The following is a 23,412-nucleotide window of genomic DNA, read 5'->3' on the forward strand; positions in this document are numbered from 1 at the left end:
AAGACGTACATTGCCTTGGATAGTAATTACTGCATTTACATGCATTGCTGCTTTGACTAGAGGTTTGCTGCTGAACTGTGTGGAAAGGATCCTCAATGAGTAAAGAAGTCACCCAGAAGTTTACTTATATGAGTATGGCATCTGTTTCCTCTGAAAAGCCGTATTTGAGAATTTTTACCTGCTTCAAAAAAGATGAGAAACTCAGAGTTTCTTCATTAAGGCTGAATGCTTTTTCTTCTTGCGGCTCCTCAGTATATCTGAGTGATTTTTAGGGATGATGCTGATGTTAATTGCTGTCAGGAACATTGGTGTCACTGCATTAGTTCAGGTGGTTTCTTGGGTTTTAGAACAGACACCAAGAAAGACCAGAACAAGATACCCAAGAGTACAGTATAGTTTGAATTGAAAAAGCAAGTCTCTGAAGTTCCGTACTCTGGAGACCGTGTGTGTGTGTTCAAGTCAGACTGTCAGTCCTTTTTTCCTCCCCACTCTAAAATTATTCTGTGTACTTGAGTTTATCAGAGAGGATGTTCTCTGCTCTTTTGATATTTACTTAAATGATAACAGCTTCTATTAGTTATGTTGCTTTAGGTAAGGCAAAATAGTTCCTTGATCTTGGGTATTTCAGTAACTCTGAATGTTCTTTTTGGTTCATCTTGCAGAAATGGTAAACAAAGCTTTTTTTTTCTTTTTTTTTTTTTTTTTTTGGTGGTGCTTTGTTTGTGCTGTGCTCTGTGCCATCTACTTTAGGACTTCTTTAAACACTGCTTTTTTGTCTTTTTCAGTATATTCTCTATGCAGGTGTCTTGTGAGTCTCATCTATGCATTTTTGTCTGTGGTGTCCTCTTTTTTTTTTGTGTGTGAAAAAACGTCCCCAAACTGAACTGAAACTTATACTACAGCCACCTCAAAAATAAATAGTATTTACTGCTCATGTTTTCCTTCTGAATGATATGTAGATGCAAGAGTGTTCACATTTACGAGAGTTAGCAAGTTGTTTGTGTTTAACCTGCTACCTTTATACCTGCTCCAGTGGGACTGATGATAAGTAGAATATTTATTTCAGACTGAAATTATTATTATTTTTTCCATAAGCTAGTGGTGTATTAAAATAGTGTTACTAAAAACTTCTAATTTAGCATTCTTAAATTGCTGTGCATCAACAAAGTTGGATTATGAAAAAAGCATTGCTTTGAGTCCTCGTTAGGAGATTATCAGTAAATTCTGAATGTGTTCTGGAAAGAAGCAAGTGAGCTCAATAAAAAAAAAAAAAAGGCCACAAAGCTAGAGAAACTGAGCAGTAGCTGCTGTTCAGGAATCCAAATGGGAGGTGTAGAATAAAATTGTGATTGCAGTGCAGTCATTGGGAATTGTATTCCTCTTCAGAGGGGCAGGGCTTTCATCTCTATAAAGTTTAAAGCTGATAGATGTTACTGAATAAAATGTTTTCTTAAAAAATCTTGAATTTTATAGTATAGCTCTCATCACCATTTTGAAGAGATTCCCAAGATTTCTATTCATTAAAGCTGTACTTGAAATAACTAGTAAATTCTGATTCTGCAAAATATTCGGGGAAGATAATTTAATCCCATAGACTTTTGGTTATCATTAGGGTTTAATAGTAACCAGCAACGTGAACTGAGCTCGCTTTGGCACTTGGTAGTTATCGGCCATCTGCTTGGTGGCCCACGGTGATCGTTAATCTTAGTTTAGCTGTTTAATAGGGACCGTACATTAGCACGGTTTAATTTACGTAACACAGCTAATCTTAACCTGTGGTTTAACCTGCAGTTGGCAATTATTTAGCAAACTGCTGTTCTAGTGTAACACGAGCAGCCTGTCTTCACGTGTGTGCTGAAGAAGGCTGTTTATAAGGCCATTGCAATAATTCTTTAGGGAATTTTCTTAGGCTTGCATTTTTCTTAAACCATGATCATAGCATATGAAGCTTTTACATTCTCTAAGCTTTCCTCCGTGTTCTTGGTGTGACACGCAGAGAGGCAGAAGCATAAAGCAGCTTGCAGAGCGGTGGAGGTGCAGCTCACCGAAGGGTGGCTGTGCGTGCCATCCCTCACCTGCGACGCCTTGCAGCCCTGAGGTGTCAAAAGCCCCTGCCCATGCAACAGTGACCTTTATCAGCCCGCCAAGCTCCTCTCGATCTGTTGTATCCTCTTCATTAACTTAAATGGTCTCAGTGGGAAACTGGGCCCAATTTATGACCTCCACTGAAAATCTTGCCGTTAACTAATTAACTTGTAGTGGTGCCTCAGCTAAATTAAGCTTAATGGGTCATTTAATCTGTCCCATTGCACAGGAGGAATTTGACACTTTTTAAAAAAAAAAACAGAGGTGCCCAAAATACCTTTCTGGCAAGTACACATAAATCATGTGGCCTTTGTGAACAATGAGATACCTATGGAGAGAAACAAGGTTCTAAGTAAATGGCTGTTCATACTTTTAGGAGCATATAATTTAATTTAGTATGTTTAAAACAGATATTTAACAGAAATCTCTGCAGTGAATTTAACAGTCTTGTAGCCTGAGCTGACAATGTTCATTTTTCCACTTCCATAAGAAGAATTTATCCTTTTTGTTAGTTGAAAAATTATTCTTCTTCCAAACTCCAGTGATAAGTAAGATTTTCAAGGAAACGCAGAACAAGAAGATGGGAGGAGTAAAAACTCAGGATTTAAACTTTTATCTCCTTGCTTTGTTTTTAGGATAGTACAAATTAATGAAAATGAACCCCTGAGTTAAAGAGTATAAAAATGTAAACAAAAAGATAATTTTTTTTTCCCTTCAGTTGATAGTACTTCTTGTTCCTTTAAAGAAAAAAGTGATCAAGACTGTATGGACACTCAAGCTTTACATTAAGTTCAGTTGATCTCTAAAAGCTGTGGATTATTTTTTTTTCACCTGAAGTCAAAAGTATTGTAACTTTTTTTTTTTTTGGCACAGCTGCAATTTCTCCAGCCTTTGCAAAGATACGACTTCTCAGAGCCATCCTTGCATTGTTTATTCATTTAGTTTCATACAATCGTTACCTTTGATTTTGAAAGCCAATTTCTATGCTTGGGACAGTTTCATGTTTATTTTCTGGTAACAGTATGGAAACTTTAGAATTGATGAATTCATCTGCTTCATATTTCATAGGTATTTTGTATTGACTAAATAGAAGATGTTATCATACAGCCTTCCATCTTTGCATGGTGTATTTAACCTGATATTCAGGGAGGGGAAACATGGAAGTTGAATGCAGCCAGTATTTCTGGAATTACGCCACAAAATGTAGCAGCTGCTACAGTTGGCTGCCTGAATCACCAGTACGGAATAAAAATGGGTAAAACTTAGTCAAAGGTTATTATTATAAGCTCTTAAGGTTTGTCCTTTTTTCCCTTCATTATTGCTGAATATTGCTAGAATGAAAAAATTACATTATTATGGGTTCAGTGTCCATAATGTTTGTTCATTTCTGCTGAAACTATTACATAATTTCCAGGGATGATTGTAAAATTAACAAGTTTTTACTTGGAAGCCCTCTGAGACTTAGTGGCACTGTGCCAAATTACTTTTTATTTCAAATATGAAACTGAAAACTGAAGGTCAGTGAAGAAATTTTTCATCGCAGAAACCGAGATATCTAAGCTATTATTCAGATATTTAAACGTTAGGATATAAATCTGTTCTTTTCTAAATTATCTTGATATAACCAGCCCTTCCTTACGTGATAATGTACAATTTCTACCCAAATGTCAAAATAATGTGAATCTAGAAGGAAGTTAAATTCTCACTGGTCAAATTCAGTTGATTTTTTTTTTCAGAAAAAAACTTCTGCATACTTAGAGTAGGACTTAATTAAAGGTAATGTTTTATTGTAAAATTAATGTTAGCTGCAGTTGTGTAAAATTAGACTCAGGTTTAGTAGTGTTCATTGGCATGCAGCTTCTGTAGCGTGAGGCTCCCAGTTCCTTTTTAAAGGTACTGTTCTATATATTACATGCAAGGAATTAAAATCTGAAGGTTTTGAAACAAGAGGAGTGGTATGTCAGCAAAAATGCACTGCAAAGCTTGTTCCTTGTCTTTCATTTTTCCTTCTGCATGCTCCTGTTCTATGTGGGACTCCCTGTACCTTTCTGTTGGGTGGAGAGTTCTGCCTTTTACCAGTGCTCCTTTATCCTAGCACAGCTGGCTTGGTGGATGTGTATGGAATGAGAGCCTGAAGAAGGGACTAGCTGTGAGGATGCATGAGAGAGGCTGTACTTTAGAGAAGGCAGCAAAAAGAGCCTACAGGGCTTAAATGGGTCCACTAAGTGGAGACCTAGAGGCATGTGACACTATGCAAAATTTGTTTGTGTGTGGGTGTGTAGGTTTTTTGTTTTAATGTCTTTAAATGAATTGTTGCTTAAACTGTTTTCAAATGTTTAAGTGTTTGTTGAGTATTTTACTTTTTTCCATAATGAAATGTGAATTTTAATGAAAATTCCTTTTCTTTTGCCATCTGGTGATAGTTAATTTATCCATGTGGTCTGTAATAAATCATGTTTTCTCAGACAACCCTTCTTGTCTATCCTCCCTGCTCCTGTTTCGTAGCCTCCTACCTCCTGTGTGCCTGATCATGAGAAATTTTGATATTATGGAGCTGTTGACCTCTGAGAGACAGCATGGACCTGAATATCTACTTAGTCTAATAGTGATTAGGAGACCTTGGAAAGTAGCACTTAGGATAGATAACTGAATATGGTTCTTCAATATCAGGAAAATGATAGTTTAATAGGTCATGTCCTGTTTGGTTCTCTAGAAGACAGTAAATGTTTCAAATGATGTTTGTTATCAATCTTGCTTCCAACAGGGGATAAAACAGACATATTTTGATTCTAAGAAGCTCTTTATTGTCTATTTCTATAAAAAGTTTGTCATCCCAAATCATGTTTGAAATAGGATGGTTAAAGTCAATCCTGTATGAACTGATTTGTGCATATGCACGTTTATTGTTATGTAGTTACTTCTATAATTGCTTCTAGTATCAATTTTAAGGTGTTTTAATCTACTTTTAGCAATTTTTCTGTGTATCTTAATGTCAGATAAACCACAGAAGTGACCTCCTTATTAGGTAATGTAGTTCTCCATAGTAGCATTTCAAAAATTCTCAGAAAAATAACTGTGTTGCATTTATTTAATGTGTGTTTAATTTTGCAGTACACTGCGAATTTGGGTCCATATCATACAGTTTGTTGCTGAGTTAATGAGAACTGTGTGTTAGGTACAAGGATTATATGCTTGTTTTTCAGCTTTGGGGCTTTCATCAGATTTGATTAGAATAAGAACCCCCTCTTAAAAATGCGAATTGTTAATGTTTGAGAAATGCTTGACAGAAAAGTTCTGATAGAAGCATTGTGTTTTGTGAATACGCTATTTTGGCAGACACTATTTATTTGAACTTCCTCTTTCAGGCTTCTTTATAGTTTAGCCTTTAATGCCAGATTCCTGAGGCATCTTTGGTATTTGATATCTTCAATGACTACACGAATGATTACAGGGTATGTATTATACCACTTCTGAAACTGAGTGTTTGTTAAAACAGAATATCTAGTAGAGAGAGAATGAAACGATTTGTGGTGTGATGGCAGTCTGCAAAATGATTGAAAACAAAGCTGTAATGTTTACTTAGCTCCTACTTCATTGACCTCAGAGGTTCTATGACTTTGTAAAACTAAGCAAAATCTTAGGAATTGGATGGTTGTAAAAAAACTAAAGGTAAATAAATCTTGATTTAAATTAAGACGGATATTTTGTAGATCTTGGAGTGCTTACTAGCATCAGTCAGTATAATAAAGGCTTAGCTCCCAAGTATGTCAGTTTTATCACATATACTTAACTAGTCCAGAAAGTGATGGTGGCAGAATCATGTTCCCATGAACTGAGGCATTAAACCTACAGATTTCTTCCATGTGAAGATGTAGGTTACTTAACCTGGTTTTGCTTTGTTTCTGTTCTAAACCAGAAAATATCTGCAGTCTATGTTAACACTAAACTTGATGTATTTCAAGACACTGAAATACTATAGTGACATGAGCCTTATTTTGCAGGAAAGGTCTATAGTAATTATTAAACTGAGACAGCAGCCCTTACTTTGTTTTAGGAACTGTTAGTGAATATTTACTAGAATGCTGAAGCTAATGTGTATTTTTTAAGTGTTTAATTAACAGTCTCTTAATTTTGCATTTTATATTTTAAGGTCTATGGTGCCACTACTTCAGGTGATTTCAAGAGGCTCTCCAATGTCTTTAGAAGACTCTAGTCGAATTATCCCTCTCTTCTACCTTTTTAGTTCTTTATTTAGTCATTCACTAATTTCTATTCATGATAATGAATTTTTTGGTGATCCTATAGAAGGTAAGAGTTTCAAGCATACTAGATAGCAGTGCTTTGTGAAAAGTTTTTTACTGTGTGTGTGTAAGGTTATTTAAAATGAGGAACTATCAGACTTCGAGAACTAAATCCATGCAATCCAGTTTGTTCTGGGTGATCCTCTGCTAAGAAGCGAGGCTGTCCACTTCTGCTTTTCATACAAGATAGAGGTTCACCATGTGCCGGTAACATGGCAATTCTAGAACAAATGTGCTGCTGCCATATCAATTTGCTGGGAACTGCTTAGCATCTGGAATTTACAGCTTTAGGGTTCCCTGGGCAATGATTTGCTGACATCTGTGGGGAAGGCTTTTCTGGGTTGACTTGCTGATAGTCCCCTGAGCACTCAGCTGTCATCTGGTTCTTTCATGATGATTGCTTTTAGGAAAAAAAGTGAAAAAATGGTCTGCACCATGGGAACCATAGCTTTGCAGGGTCTGATATGGAAGTTCTTAATCATGATCACTTTTAATGAGATAGTGAAGAATGAAGATCTTGTGGGCTGAATATGTAGACTAATTCAAACATATAACATAGCAGGAGTCACAAAAGAGAGTAAGAAAATATTGTCAATAAAATCACCATGTCTGTAAACAGTTACAAGGCTTGATTGCCTTTATAAATGTGTGCTTGTTCTGTGTGATGTTTTTCCTCTGCTTTAGATTTTGTGTGAATATGAGTTCCAGGGAAATCAGTCTTTTTTTAATAACAAAATCAAGAATTAGTTAGTGAAGGAGACTTAAATTTGTACTTTATGTAGTTGTAGGTCAAAGACAATCATCAATGATGCCTTTTACACTAGAAGAGCTTGTAATATTATCACGCTGCCTTCGAGATGCGTGCTTAGGAATCATAAAGTTGGCTTATCCAGAAACAAAACCAGAAGTTCGCGAGGAATATATTGCAGCATTTAGAAGTGTTGGAGTAACAAAAAATACAGAAATGCAGCAATGTATACAGACGGAACAAAAAAGATGGATTCAGTTATTCAAGGTAAGTTGAGTCAATTTTCAAAACAGATGAAATTTTCAGATTTACGCTGTATATATGAGACTGGGTACAGTTCAGTTTTCCTGATTACACTCTTATGACAGTTGCTATCAGGAATGTGGATTTGGGAAGGTTGATTTTTAGCATATACGCTAAACTTTGAGTAATTCTGATAACTGTAACAAATTATTTTAATTTTTAATGTCTTAATTTAATTTTCCTGTTCAATGTGTTTATTTAAAAAAAAAAAAAAGTTACTATATAGAATATATTTAAACTTCAAATCCTGTTCAGCAAGATACTTAAGCATGTGCCTATAAAACACTACATAGGTGTGCAATTCTAGTTGAATTATATGACGACTCTGGTACTTCAGTGTTAGAGGCTTCATGAAATTGTTACTAGCCTGCACTGGTTTTGTTGGTTTTAATAGAATACGATGGTGGTACTCCTTTTGAGCTTGCTGGAACACTAAGGAGACAGCGAATTTGGCTTAGCAAATTGAAACTTAATGTACATCATTTCTGGATATCTACCAATGTATTTCTGCTAGTTTGTCCGTGGCATCCTAAGACATGAGTTAAGAGAAGCTGAAAATGTTGGCAGGAAAAAGACCTAATATAACTGTTGCCGAAAAAAAGGAGTGCTTGACTTGTCATGAAAATTCTGCAGCAAACATATCTAGTCAGCTAAAATTGCTCATTAAAGAAGTGGGAGCAGAAGAAATGCATTTTCCAAATTGAATGGTAGATTTACAGTCCGTTTAATACTGGCGACCTCTCGCACACTAATGTTCAGTTCGAGTCATCAGCTGTCCCTTCAGGTCTTTTATCACTGCTTTTGTCAAGCTATCTATTTAATTGAAAGAAGTTAATTGAATGAAAATGATCAACTAAGCTTGTATTAATATTGCTAATGGAACTTTCTTCTTGGCCATGTTTGGAGAAAGATGTCATGCTAGACTTTAGGAAAGGCCCATTAAGGCTTGCACTTAACCTGATGGGCTAATTAAGGAATGCTTATTCATTCTACAAGTCTAAGATAGCCTCTATCCAGCCTATTCTGTCTGATTTTACAACACATTTCACTTATGAGCATAAGCATTAATAGCAGTGAGAGTAACTGATAATGTTTTGATTGCATTGAATACAGTCCTAATGCACCACTGAATCTGTAATTTGCACAGATTGATCTAATATATGTTTGCACGATTTAATTTAATTACTTGTCTTTAAATTGCCAAATAAACTTTCAATTTAAAGGTCACAAGTGAAAACCCCAATATGTCTATTTCTGTGAGAAGAACAGCATACTAGGGGGGTTTCTATGTATTCAATTTATAACATGCCATCTTCTATTTATTCTACATAGTTTGTCTTATTTAATCCTTTTGTTAGCTTCTTATATTTCCCATGAATTTGATCATATTGCTCTTTCAGCAAGCTGTAAAATCCCAAGTTATTCTGGCCCACTTTAGCAGGTATTAAACTCGTCTAAACTTGGACTACACAAGTTTCCAAGTAATTTTTATATTATATTCTTACATTTCCACTACACATATTTCCAAGTAATAAAGCTTCTCTTTACTTCTTCAGAAAGGTATCATTTGAAATACAAGTTCAATACAACGAAAGTTTACTTAATCTTGAAGACTTCCGCTCTGGAGGGCAACTTCCAAATAGCTTCTTGTCAGGGAGCAGGCAGCAATATCTTCTTAAAAAAAATTAAAAAATAAAAAAAATAAAAACAAAACTGTAGTAGTTCATCATAAATTTAAGTTGTTGAAGTAGGAAATATTTTTTTCTTACATTACATCAGGTGTTTCAGATGTCCTTCCCAAAGCTTTTGCAAAATGCCCACAGAGTTAAAAAAAAAAAAAAAAAAAAAAAAAAAAGCACATTCCTTCTCTATCATCTGTGCTTTAATTTCTCACACTTGTTTTGCATGTTTTCCATGCTCCTGAGTCTAATGAAATGCATTCCTGCCATAGTGTAAGAGCAAACCTGAGAAGAGTGACTGCTGACAGTTACATGCTATTTGCTCACAGCTTGGCTGTCTTTGAAATAGTAGGATTTATCATGTGAAGAGTGTTCAGCAGAATGGCTGGTGTAATATGACTTGTAGTCAACTGTCACAAATTCTGCAGAACGACTCAGTTTCTGAGAACATGAAAACAGGTTTTGTCAAAGAAGATTTATATCAGAATCTTGTATTAATCCTATTAAATTAAGTTGTCATTTTTTCTTGGAACTACAAATTTGAGGGCTAATTGCACTTGGGGCTTTATTTGAGAGAAATTACCATTGTAATGTTACTTATTTAAGTGTGTTTTTTTTACATATATACTTTTAAAATTCTGCAAACAAATCCTGAGTTTAGATCGGAGTTATATCTATGGAATAAATGTGCACTCAGAACACTTGCAATCTCACCTAATTTGAATAATCTTCATTAAGGATTCTTTCTCTGCTTGTAAAACACTTTGTTAGCAGGCTCTTCATCCAGATAATTTCACCTCCCCACCCCCTTCTTTTTACTAGTATAGTTGCAATAGGACCATAGAGTTTCAGTGACTCATCTCGCCTGCATTGGATTTTATATGGGCAAGGTGATGAAAATTCCTGTGTAATCAGACAGCTCTCTTAATAGCATTCTTCTGTGTTCTTTTATTCACAACTAACTGGTTCTTAAAAGGTGTTTTGTATAGTATCTAGACCAATTCCTTCAGAAAGCCCATTAAACTCTTTGTTACTCTTGACACCTGCCTATTAAGGCTGGTTTTTAGCAAGGTTACTACAGAGTAGGCTTTGCTTCTATTCATTTTTCAAGTGCTCTAACTCTAAGTTAGTAAACAGATTGCTGTTCTTCGTAACAGAGATAATTTCTTTAAGGCTGTTGATTTAAAGTTGTATTGATCCCACTTAATTTTGTTTTATTTACTGTTGGACTAAGTTGATTCTGTATTGAATATATATTGAACCTGTTTCGGGGAGAAAGCACACAACCAAGTGTGACAGTTGTGTTTGTGATGGAGTAGTTGTTAGTTTGATTGTTCTATGTTTTGTTTTGTTTTTTTTTTTTTTTTTTTTTCTGGATTGGAGGTAATTACCAAGAAAAATACTAAAATTGCCAAGTCACCCCAGTGGCCATGATAAGCACTTTCCCTGTAGCTTAATTTTGTTATGCAGATGTATATAAGCTAAATTCCTATTGTTTTCTCATTTTCTGACTTTGTGATTATTATAATGACAGAATTCTTTCATCATTAGAGCTCCTCGTGAATAAAAAATGACTTAAACATAGTGGTTTAATAGTGGCTTAAGCTAATGTACTTGTTTGTGGTTGGGTGGTACAAGGGTGTAAACATCATATACTATGCTGATAAGCAAAAATTTATTAAACCCCTTCAGTAGATGGCTTTTGGGTAAATGCTTACACTTGCTGTTGGAAAGGGGCTTTTACTGACTTCAACACCATAAAGGGCTTTACTTATAACACAGTATATACATTAAATGAAAATTACAACCAGCCACACCACATGTCTATTTTTAACACTGTAGAAAATTTTATGGTTCTTATGCTGACTACTGGAAGAATATCTATTTTTTTTTTTCTGGAAGTGGTCATTTTGTAATCTGTTCTCCAGCAGGCTTGGCATAGGTGCTTCTCAGAAGCATCTTTAATTATGAATCTGGTACATTGGATCCCTTAAGATTGGATCCCTAAAAAATCTTAGGGTAGGGTTTAGCTGAATACAGATCTGTACGGTATAAACAACTGAGCTAGTCAAGCTAGGAGCTGTTCTAATTGAGACAACCTTGAAGGGATGTTTCACTTGATAAATTGGTGGCTCCTTCAAGATGAGATGATCTTTCCTTTACTCAGCTTGAAAATGGGGTCAGTACAAAGGACCCAACAATGTAGAGCCTTGCCTTTAAAACCAGTTATTTAAGTTTATTAACTATAGGCAGAATCACCTTGCATGTCTAAAGGATACCTACTGTTGTTTATTAGTTGATCTGTAAGATTTGTCTTGTGTGGTGTGGTTCATCTTTGTTGTCTTGTGGTATATGATCTTCGTTGTCTTGAGATGGTAAGCAGAAGTTCTGTTCTTCTGTGGATCATTTTCCTTGAAAAATGGTGCACAGAAATATAAGAATCCTTTTCCGTGTGGACAAAGAGAACTTACGAATTGGTCATACTTTGCAGAATATGTTTTGGAATGAGATATAGTAAAGAATAGGTACATACCTGTGTCTTCTAAACATACACTTATTCACGTGTTTAAGTTTCCGAAACAAAAATCTATATAAAAAAGTGTTAAATAACTCGGTCTCATGCTACTTTCTTTAAAGATGGAATTTAACGTTGATAATGATGTGTTAAACTTCCCTAAAATGGCAATGGCATATAATTTTGAAGGGTAGTCCTAGGATTACCAAGTCCTAGGTCTTAAAATTTATAATGAGACTTTAATGAGCCATTTTTTTTGGATGGCTTACTAGTGAACCACAATTACTTACTCGTATTCTAAGGTATTCTGAAGTATTTAAGTATAAAAGGAAGCTCTTACAACTTAGTGAAGAATAAGTATTGATTTCATACATCGCTGAAAGATTTTCGGTTAGTTTCTGATTTATAGAATTTCATTCACTAAATGTTTATTGTATGCATGTGTTTCTTACACCTAGGTCATCACAAACTTGGTGAAAATGTTGAAAGCTAGAGATACAAGGCGAAATTTCTGTCCACCAAATCACTGGCTCTCAGAGCAAGAAAACATCAAAGCAGATAAGGTAAGTGTATTAATACTGTTTTTCATGTAGCCTTACTGGTGCTGAAGTTTAAATGGTAAAGCTCTTGATTCCTAACAATATCAGTGTCACTGAAGTTGCACAGATTTCATGTGGTTTCAAACATGGGGTAATGCTGCATTTGTCTGGAATGCAGAAGTCTCGAATCTGTTACGCAACTTCTACATTAAATCACGTTGTTATTCCATGAAATAGAACATGCTCTACAGTGCATCATTGTAATTAATCTCCATTTATAACAAAGGAGAATTGAAAATAATGTACCATTTTGATTCATTTTATTTTCCAGTTATTTTAAGCATTTCTCAAAGTAGGAATAAAATGATTATTTTCTAGAGGAAAGCATACCTCAGAATTGTCTTCTAAAATAAAATTCAATAGCATTGTTGTACTTAATTCACATAGAAATTACTTCATGTTCCTAAAAGTTTTTGAACAAAATGGCATTGTTTGACCTTTCTTTTTAAAAAAAAAAAAAAAAAAAAAAAAAAAAAAGGTTCTTATGCATGCGAAAGAAAATGCTCATGTGAACGTGTAAGGACTCACTTTGAATCACTGAAAACTTGTATCTTAAGATGGTTTTACCTCAGGTAAACTACCATGAAATATTAGATGTCTTAACTGTTAGAAGTTTTGCACGGGAACAGTTAGCAATAGACTCTTCTGTTCCATGTTGATGACAGCTTATTTTCTTGCCTTGTGTTCAAGATTGCCGTTTCTCTGTGTGACAGTTCTTTGTAGCTTTTAGGGTTAGGAAACAGCAATGCTATTCTGATTCTCAGTTTAAAGTAAAGAGAATTTATTTCAAATATCAAGATGTGAAACTTGGTTTCTGTAGTATCTTAACTAGCAGAATTTCAAGTGACATTTGATGGTATTTTTAAATGATACATGGATGTTACATTAGGTTGTCATTAATTTTACAGCTCAGTTTTAAGGTACATGTATAAGGAGGAAGGATTAGAATTGAAGATACTTAAGGATTCAGATACACTCTTGGATGTGACAATTCATGTATATACTTAAAATGTAATTAGATAATGTTTAACTGTAAAATAATGTTACTATTAGGTTACGCAGCTCTATGTGCCATCTGCTAGACATGTATGGAGAGTCAGAAGAATGGGAAGAATAGGACCATTGCAATCGACTTTGGATGGTAAGATGCTACCAGTCTGTTTGCTTCGCTAAGTTAAAATAAGCTTGTCTTACGCAAAGAAAATGTACCTTTGATAGAGTTCAGCTGAACGTTTTGTATTAAAGTGTTGGCCAGAAGCAAAGCAATCTTTCATAACTTTATTTGTATATATTTGTGTCTTTAGAATTTTTATTGTATAACAGCTTTCCTGGAGTTTCCACTGTTTTTTGCTTGCTTTTGTGCATATATTAGTAAGGTGTGCAAATGATAGGTGATTAAAAATATATGTATGAATATGTATAAAAGGCAGTTGCATAAGGTACAAAATGTATAAGGTTGTGTAATACATAAAATGTTTGTTTTTCTTGTAAACTATGAAGAAACTTGTTTATTGAGCTATAACAAACAGACTGGTACCATAAGTATTAAGGACATTAATTACTGTTTATAAGCATTGCCTCTAACTGGATAAGGCAGAAAATTATTCCCTTGAATAACTCAAAATACCTAGACTATGGAACTTCTAAAGAAACACGAGAGAGCTGGACCAACTTAGCTATAAGGGAAAACATAGACTGGTTTAACTGCATCAGTGTGTGTTCTCGTGTGGATGGCCTGTTTCTGCTTTTCAGACCATTGTATCTTCACTATTTTAGAATTTTACCTTGCTATGCTCAGGTAAACCATTAAATCACTAATACTTGTGAAGATTTTAGAAAGAGTTAAAAATGGGGCCTTTAAGCAGCAAAATGGTTCATCTGTGAGAGTCCGTACATACTGTGCTTCAAGATGATGTCATCTGCCTGAGTATTGCAGCTAGATATGGTGGATCATTTACAGGAGACTGTAGCCTTTTAGTGCTAATGTAGAGCTCTGCAGGATTGTTAACAGCTTTGTCCAAGGCTGAAACCCAGTGACTTTTGTTAATGATAAATGTTATGTGAATAGTTAGAAAGGCTTAAGTTTATTTTGATAATCCAGTAACTAGACTAATATGGTAACAACGGGTTTGTCAAGATTTTTCAGCTTAGTTTCTCTCTTTGGAAATATCCTGTTGTAAACGACTGAAAATCTAAAATTTTAAAAGCAAGTGTTTTAGAAAAAAGTTCTGGAAACCTGTACTTTCTTTTAAAGTATTGCCTGGCTTCTATAGGCTTGTATCCTCTATCTCATGCAGAACCTATAGCAGTAACACCAGCTTCTTCCATTGACCTACATGCCTCTGAACAGCTCTACTCTTGGCATCCTCCGTCTGCAGCTCCCCCGTGTCAGACCTGTTCCACGTTTATTGCTCCCAGAGTCTGTCCATGCTATTAGTCTGCTTGTCTCCTTCCCTTCAAACATACAGTACCCCAAGCCTCTCCCTCATCTCCCTTCCCATAATAGCATCAGTTCCCTCCATTCCATTATTGGTTTGGGCGGTTGGTGGATGAGGAGCACATGGGCTGTGGCTTTATGTGGAGCTACGTATGCCAATTTTCCTGGCTGTCAAGCAGACAAATTGACATATTGAGCAGAGATGATTAAAAACTGATCTTTCCTTGCTGTTTCTGTAATCTGGTCACTAAAGGAATTTCTATTCTCCACCCAGTTGCAAACTACTGCAAAAGGGAATATTTTTGAATCCTCTATTCCTCTGTCAAACTAAAAATTCAGCTGTTAGTTCAGAAGGTGTGCTGGAAGGAAGATGGTGAGAAAAGATGACACCACGTTCATATAAACCTTCTTTGATAAGAAATCAGGCTAAAAAAAAACATGAATGTGTGAAAACAAGCAGGTAACAACATGCACGTGACTTGTGTGAGCCCTCTTGACTCCATCTGGGTTAAAGCCAATTAGCGTGAAAGTACTGCTGAATCACATATGGCCATGTTTATTTGTGCTTTTTCATTTACTTAAATGGCAGACTGAGTTCTAAATGCCCTCTGTTGATGGCTCCATCCCATATTTCTTTTCAAAGAAAGAAGCTGTGATGGAGAAATGCAGATAAAATTGACTAATTGACTGGAATAATTGAACTGTCAAAGTCATGTAGTAGCTTACCTTTGCTGTACATGCACTTTTTATTTAAAATGCTTTTAACCCTTAGCTTAATAGGCAGAATACATTGACTTTAATTAAAAATGTTTACTAAGTAAACTCAGGGTAATCACAGATAAGCATTTTATCAGAGATTCCAAAGGCTTGCAATGTTGGAACCTGCCCCAAATGAATATACATCAAGTATAGTGGTGTGCTTGGGTCATGTCATGTTAAATTGGTGCTTAAAATATCCCTGCTTAAAGTGCTTTGAGGAGTGTAAGAAAAAAAAAAAAAAAAGACAAACAAGAAAACAAGCAGAATAAACAACAAACAAAAACCCCAACAAAACATGTAATTAATGAATAGTGAAATGCCCAATAGCAGAAGGGCAGCAAGAAGCTGGGCACCACAGGTATAGGAGCCAAAGGAAAAACTGAAACTGTGAGTATAACCTATACAAAAGAGCACTGACAGGAAGCAGTTACCTCAGTTTTGTGATATAGTCTGTAAATAGTCCAGGCTCTGAGAGTTTGTGGTTTTTTTTTAGTTTTAAAAGAGATGGTTACTAAAGATGAAAGTGAAACAAGCTAGAGTTACCTCCCCCGTCCCTCTGTAGGACTGAAGTTAGGTAGGTGTTAATCACAGTATCTAGTTGGTAAGCATTTTTTGGGCTGCAATTAATTTACACTCACAGGTGCTCAGCAACTGAGGTTCTTCCCATGAGGTTAGAGCAGGATTGTTACCTCTGCTGTGCATCACTCTAAGGCGTATGGGTGTATAAGGGGGTTCAGAGTAGTATAAGGGGGTTCAGAGTAGCTGCATGGTGACAGTTGTGTCTGTCTGTAGCTGGGGCTTCTTGAGTTCTTTTCTAATCTTTTCTTCTTGAGCAGATTATAGAATTTCTTGATGTTCTCTTCAGTATTTCAGTAGTCACTAGGACTTAACATGATTACTGTAGCCTTGCTGTTAGGAGAGAAAACCCATTGAAATAAATGCTGTTTTTCTGTTGGTTTCACTACATTTGGTTTAATCCTGAATTTTTAAAAGGGGTTTGATTGGAAGTAGATGCTCTAGTTGAAAGCAGTGTAGTTCAAAGTGCTGTACTTTTAAACTTTTTTGATCATTGAGATGGGAATATTATGTATTCCTGTGATGAAAATAATAATGACTTACTTCATAATTGTCTTCTGTGATGTATTTTTTCTTATTACTGACATTTTAATTTTTCAAATAAGAAAATAACTTTCTTCTTTTGAAGAAACTTAAAAATGCAGGAGTACTTTATTTTTAAACGCATTTTGTTTTCAATGTGTTTAGACTGCTTATTTCAGGTTGTGTGTAGAAACTAACATTTAAAGAAAGGTAAGGCTTTGGGTTACTGTTTAGTAAGTAAACTATTTTAATGTCTGTATTTTTACACAAGATAAATTGAGTCACTTGAATTTAAAAAAAAAAAATGTTGTTGTTTCCAAAATTTTTAAAATTTTCATTTCTATTTTAAGTGGGTTTGGAACCAGCACCTCTTTCTGTATCTGAAGAACGACAACTTGCAATTCTGACAGAGCTACCTTTTGTAGTTCCCTTTGAAGAAAGAGTAAAGGTACCTAATTTCTAATTTTATGTTCAGTTGTATTTTTCATTTTTTTCCCCCCAATAAGTGTAATAAGAGCACTTAAATAAGTAGAAAATGGATTGTTTCCCTACAAAAGGATATAATACGCCATAGTGTTTTTCTACAGCGTTTGTGTAGTGACTGAATATGTGAAGTTAGATTACTTTCCTGTTTTTTACTACTTATATTGCCATTTATAAAAATTTCATTAAAATTAGAAACACAAATTCCAAGGTAGGAGAGCAGTAATGTGTTTATTATAATAAACTTCAGTCCCGACTGATCTATGTGATTGCTCCCTCTTGTGGTAAGCCGAGCTCTAACTGGTTTAGCTGTAGGAAACATTGCAAGGTCAAGACTGGAGACTTTTGTGTAGTGGATGAATTTACTCAGAATGAGGTGATGGGTGTCCATTTTAGGAAAATAATGCCTAGAGATTAAATTTTTATGTTCATAGCTGAACTTAAGGGGGTATGTAGTTTAAAACTTTTGAGATTCATGTACTGTATGTACTTGGTTTTGAATATTTTCTAGGTTTTGAATATGTAATTGTTAGTTCTATCAGCTATTTCAATTTGCATTATATATTTTTAAAAACCTATAGCATTTTTGAACTGTTTTTGTTGTTAAAAGTATTACTTAAAAATCACTCAGTGAACTGTCTTGGAAACATTAAATTACAAGACACCATCAAGGGAATGAAGAACAGCTCCGTAGGGAAAGTACATCAGTATCTGTCAAAAAGGCAATGGTAGGTTTGATAGAAAAGGACTGTTTTTTTTCAGGTTACTGTGAAACAGCTGTTCCCACAAAAATCTTAACACCATATGGCAACACTGCACAAGGATTACAGCAAAACAATTGGAAGTGACCTGAAGCAGGGGCCTGTGTATCAACTGGCTACAACCTCTGGGCATCTTAAAGCTGTGTTAAGATGTACATATTTTAAATTTCTGGAATTCATAAAACCTGTTTTGCTTTATCACAAAAGCTGAAACTTGGCTTTTAATTTTGAAGGTTAACATCCTTTTAATCATAAAAACTAGATGAGAGTTTGCAGAGAAGAACAAAGGTACAGACTGAGCTTTTATATTCCTGGTCTACGTCAAAGACGAGATCATCTTAAACTGCTTTTTGGAATAAGTGTGGTCCTTCTTGTGTAGTAGTGGGAGACAACATGGCTTTGGAGTCCCACGCTGCTCTTAAAAACAACTTCCAGTAAGGGAGGGAGATAATTCCTCTCTTTCCAGTTGTCATCACTTCTAACAGGCCTGGTGATGCAGCTCAGTGCTGTTTCAGTGTCAGTTGCTCCATGTGACCTTTTCTTTTTCTTTTTTTTTTTTTTTTTTTAAAAAAAAAACTTCTTTGTAGGATTTTTACTTCAAATTGCCAAGTATTAGATACTCTCAAAGGCAATTACTTGGTCCAGTGTCATGGTAGGCTCTCCACCCTACTCACCCCAGGCGATGTTTTTCCCTTTGGCCTTTCAGCCCGTTGGTGTGCAGCTCTCAGTTGGATCCTTACCTCTATATAGCAATGAATGCAAACTACATCAAATATCTTGATTCTGCATGGGAAGCAGTAACTTGAATTTTATCATGGGTTACACCACTTATGGGGATATACCACTAGGGATTTGCCTCCAGCTGGACTTTGTGCCACTGATTGTAACCCTTTAGGTGCAGTTGTTCAGACAGTTTTCAGTGTACTTCACTGTCAGTTCCATAACCCATCCTGTTGTCAGCTTGAAAATGATGATGTTATGGTGTGTACTTCAGTCAGCATTGCTTACTTTCCATCTGTTACTCTTAAGGCATTGTGAATGCTTCAGTTATGCATCAGGGTTCTTACTTTCAGGACTTGTATATGCATGAACACTGGATCATTTAGGAGTCCAGACTCTGTCAAGACAAATTTTGCTCTGAGATCCCCCAAACGCTTTCCATCTAGTATTACGTAGCAGTAGTTAATAAATCATATCCAGCTGTGCTTCAGGAAAGAGAATGGTGGTGAGCATATTTTCATGCCTTGTTTGTAAAAGGACTGTGTCAGTGGTTATGTCTTGATGTGATAAAACTGTAGAAAAATTTAGGACAGGACCTGTGGAGGTGCTCTAGTCCACCTCCATCCTCAGACAGGAATAGCTTCAAAGGTCGATCAGGATGCTCAGAATCAAAGATCGTGATTTCATACTCTGTGTAACCTTTTCTGGTGCTTAACCACTCTCATTCTGATTTTATTTTTTTCTTCGCATCTATTCAGTGTTTCTTTTCCTGCAGCTTATGGCTGTTTTCTCTTGGCTTTTTGCTGCACACCTTAGGGAAGTCTGGCATTGTCTACACTAATCCTTCTGGTTGGAGTCGCTCTCCTACTAGGAAAGCATCTTTTCCACTAGCTACAGTTGTCCATGCAAATAAGAGATTGGAGGCTCTATGCTAGTCTACGCTAGCTTTGTCTGCTGTTGTCAGATTTCTCTCTTTCATGATTTGTGTGTGTATGCACAGAAGCATCTGTGGAGAATCTTAATAAATTAAATTTATTTATTTCTTAACTAGGAAGGTTCTTATATTATTGGGAAATAATATCTTTTAGAAAATGTACTAAAGTATTTATTGAATATGGGAAAGATGCAAGAGAGGACATAGTAAACATACACTTACTCACTATAACGGGGACGTGTTGAACATTATTTGTTACTTATAGGGGAAAAAAGCCATGCTACATCTTGGTATAGAAACACAGTTACAGTTACTCTTCAGGTGAGCTCTTAAAAGGTTACTGTTGTGAGGCTTGCCAAGGGGCAGTGTGAAATTCAATTTGTACTTCAGCTGGCATTAGTTTTCTTTAGTTGGTGTGATGCTCAGGCAGCGCTACCTGCTATATTATTTTATACTGACACCTCTGTCTTACTACTGGGAATGTTCTTGAGCAATACAAAATGAACAATTGCTTGCTAGTACTGAGAATTGCCTCTGTGTGTTCAAAATACCCTTGTGACTTTTTTTTTTTTTTTTTAATACTTTGCGTTTCAGAACTCTGAAAGTTAGGGACAGGAAGCTGGAATGACACAATGTCTGTAGATGGGCCTCTATGTAGAAAGAAGTAAGAATGGTATCCTAGAATGAAAGAGTTTTTGCGTGTCTGTCCTCTATCCTCCCCTCCACTGGGACATGGCTCTGTGTCATGTTTCTGGAGCTCAATGACAAAGCGTAAAAATCACTTTAAAGTGAGCGCCCAAAAGCAACTCAAAGGACACTAATAATAGTCAGTAACCGTGTTTTATTGAATATTTACATCTGTACAGTGACTTGATTTCTCTCTTTGCTCTTTTTAACAGATTTTTCAAAGACTGATCTATGCTGATAAACAAGAGGTTCAAGGAGATGGGCCATTTTTGGATGGAATTAACGTCACCATCAGGAGAAATTATATTTATGAAGATGCTTATGATAAACTTTCTCCTGAAAATGGTAGGTTCAAACTGAAGTTATCAGAACTTTTAACACATTTAATCGTTCTCACCATATATTAACATCCAATGAAAGTAAGCAAATATGTAACAAGCATGTCAGCTCTTGGGTATGAAAGTCCTTATGAAGCTAAAACAAACAAAAAAAACCCACCTCCTTGTTTTCACAAAGTAATTATAATCTTTTTGACTATCCGTCCTGTTATCTTTAAGACACCTTTCCTTAGTTCAGGCCTACTTTTGTGGGGCTTTTCTTTTTCACTTATCTTCAGCTGTAAATTATATATTCATCTATATAGTTAAATTAGATATTATCTAATAACGCTTTTTTTTGTCAGTGTCAGCAAAACGTCTGTGCTGCGCAGGATTTGCTAGGTATGCTGTGGCTGATACAAGGACTATGCAGCCCACTTAATAGTAGCAATATGTGGCAGTATATATTTTACTATGTTGTTTTAAATCATACCTGGGTGTGAATTTGTGTGAGAATGGCCACACTGGAAGCCAAAATTCCATTGTATGTAGAGCCATCCAAAATACAGTCATTGTTAATTACATGGTATTTTTGCATGTGAAAGATTATTCCTCAAATACTTGAGGTTTACTGTCTGAATCTCACCTGCTATGCCGCATAAGTTCCTCCTGGAGAACTACATAGTTTAGAGAGGAGGAAGAAAAGGAATTGGCTTTCTGGGTTTGTATAAAATTGTGTTTTATTCTTAGTTTCCTTTGTTCTGGTACAGTTAAAGATACTATTTTATTTCTAAAGAGAATTTTGTATTTAAATACCTCAGTTTAAAGCTATAACTACACAAAAGAGATATTTTTAGACTAATCTATCAAAGATTTAAATTAAATTTAAATTGAATTCTTCTGGTTTTGGAAAATTTTAAAGGCTAATCAGGAAGATGGCACTGGATAATCATCTGGAAATTACATGTGCAATTCATTCAGTTCAGTCTCTTTATTGGTTCTGAAAAGTTTCATCATAATGAGTTTAGTATGATTCAATAAATGGTCTCTTCAAAACAGAGAGATTAATTGTAATTAAAAACAGAAGAAATCGAGCCTGCTCTGCTATGTTGTCCCACACCATCCCTGTTTTTATACACCATACCTAGTAAGTGTATAAAAATACAATTCAGAAGCTGCAGTCGAAGCTTTTGAATGATACAAGGTCAAGTGACAGGCAAGCCAAGCTATTGTTTATAAGAATGTAGCTTTAATTGAGAAACACGTTTTCTATGAAGTAATCATCATATTTAATGTGGTCTTACTAAACTATGAAAGCAGTTTTAGAATGCATGTTTCCCTGACTTAATCTGCAGTCAGACAGCCTAGATACTTGGATGTATTGCATGGTCACAGGTAATGTAGGTCAGAGAGAATAGTCAGAATTCTGGAAGGTCAGACAGCCCTTGAGAGACTGAAAAAATAGAGAAAAAAAGTACTTCTAGAAACCTGGTGAGTTCAGGAAAGACAAAACCAGAATCCAGTACCTGGGGTGTATTTTTACTGTTTACAGGTACAAAGAAGCCATAGTGGTAGTTTGCCACTGAAATCTGAAGACTTCTGTATTAGTGCATGTGTGTATGTATGCACATACACATTTATATATAGTATTCCCTAGTGCTGTTTAGTATCAATCAAAACTTCATTAGAAGTTTTCATTAGACTTCTTTTAAAAAGCTGGTGTTCTGGGACTATAATTTTTTCAAATAATATTAGTTCTGGAATAGGTCAGGCACCATGTGGGAGACAGAAAAGAAATTCTTGAAAATTGCACGGGATGCAATTTTAAGACTATGTAGAACAAGTTGATTAAAATCGATCTGGGAGATGGATCACGCAATAGGTGAGGTTCTAGAATTGATTAGGAGGGAGCACAGGACATTGTTCAAAGAGGCATCCAGTTTCTCTGTTGGCACTGAGAAAAGAGCTGTTCGAAGTTTGTTCCTCATAATACTTTAACTGAGATCATGAAGAAAACTATTTTGCAGTAGCAGAAATACACTGGTCTGTTTCTTGTGGGTTTGTGTTCTTGTTTGGTTGGTTGTCATATGCTTAATAATGTGCAAGCATTTCTTTTTCCTTTCTTCCTTTTTTTTCCTTTTCTGTACTGGAATCTCCAGGACATTCCATAATAGCCCCTAGTGGACCACAGATAATGGTTCGGTTGCATTGTGGCTGTATGGGTTATAAAACTAAAATCTTTTGTTCTGAGATTGCACTAACTTGGGGGGGAGGGTGTCTTTCTCTAGCTTTTCACCTGTTTTGGTACGTGAATTTGTTTTAGGGCTAATTTTCTTGGTATAAATCTGGTCCTCAGTACATGGAGGAGCAGACAATTGATTTTCTTCATCAGGCTCCAAAACCCACAATATTTAAATGTATAAAACACTTCGATATAAAAGAGTTTTAACGTCAGTGGCTAATCTCATAGGTCTCCAGGTAGGGAATGCCTGTTTACTTGAGACTCTCTCTTGCCAGTGCAGTCATACTCTGTTGTCTTGCTGTGAATGGTGATGAGATTCCAAACCTTTTGCAATGCCTATATCTAAAAATGGCTATCCTGTATTTCCAGCCAGCAGAATTTCTGTGCAGCAGAGCAGTTCACTTCAGCAAAGAACTAATAGGTAATTTTTAAAATCCAGCTCAGTTTGTAACCTGTGGAAAGACTGGAAAATTCCTGGTAGATCCAGAGGCAATCACTAGTGGGAGAGTGCAGGCAAGACACTAGGTGGTTCTGGGGAGATGCTGTTGCTACAAGGTGTTGCAGATTTTCGTGGACATCAGCTGTCCATCCATAGCACATGCATTTGTTGTACATGGAATCAAGCAGTAGGCGGCTTTATTGATCCTCCTTTGGTATTGGTTGCTTTGCCAGGAAACAAGTGTAGTCAATGGAAGGTTTGAGATAAAAGCTGTGTTTTTGGTCTTAGGAAGCCTTCAGTGAAGT

At 35.7% G+C, this 23,412-nt stretch overlaps 1 protein-coding gene across 4 annotated transcripts in view; it reads left to right on the top strand.

Moving 5' to 3' along the window:
- The window catches only part of UBE3C (ubiquitin protein ligase E3C), a 79,493-nt gene that overhangs the window by 22,261 nt on the left and 33,820 nt on the right, over positions 1 to 23,412 (top strand). For all 4 annotated transcript variants that reach the window (XM_084509492.1, XM_084509494.1, XM_084509493.1 and 1 more), the window contains 7 exons: positions 5,451 to 5,537; positions 6,236 to 6,393; positions 7,169 to 7,401; positions 12,090 to 12,194; positions 13,284 to 13,371; positions 16,875 to 16,972; positions 20,322 to 20,454. In XM_084509492.1, coding sequence (XP_084365618.1) covers positions 5,451 to 5,537; positions 6,236 to 6,393; positions 7,169 to 7,401; positions 12,090 to 12,194; positions 13,284 to 13,371; positions 16,875 to 16,972; positions 20,322 to 20,454 — 902 coding nt within the window. The remainder of the gene's footprint in view (positions 1 to 5,450; positions 5,538 to 6,235; positions 6,394 to 7,168; positions 7,402 to 12,089; positions 12,195 to 13,283; positions 13,372 to 16,874; positions 16,973 to 20,321; positions 20,455 to 23,412) is intronic.

The sequence above is a fragment of the Aythya ferina genome (assembly GCF_964211825.1).
Source record: "Aythya ferina genome assembly, chromosome: 2".
NCBI lineage: Eukaryota > Metazoa > Chordata > Aves > Anseriformes > Anatidae > Aythya > Aythya ferina.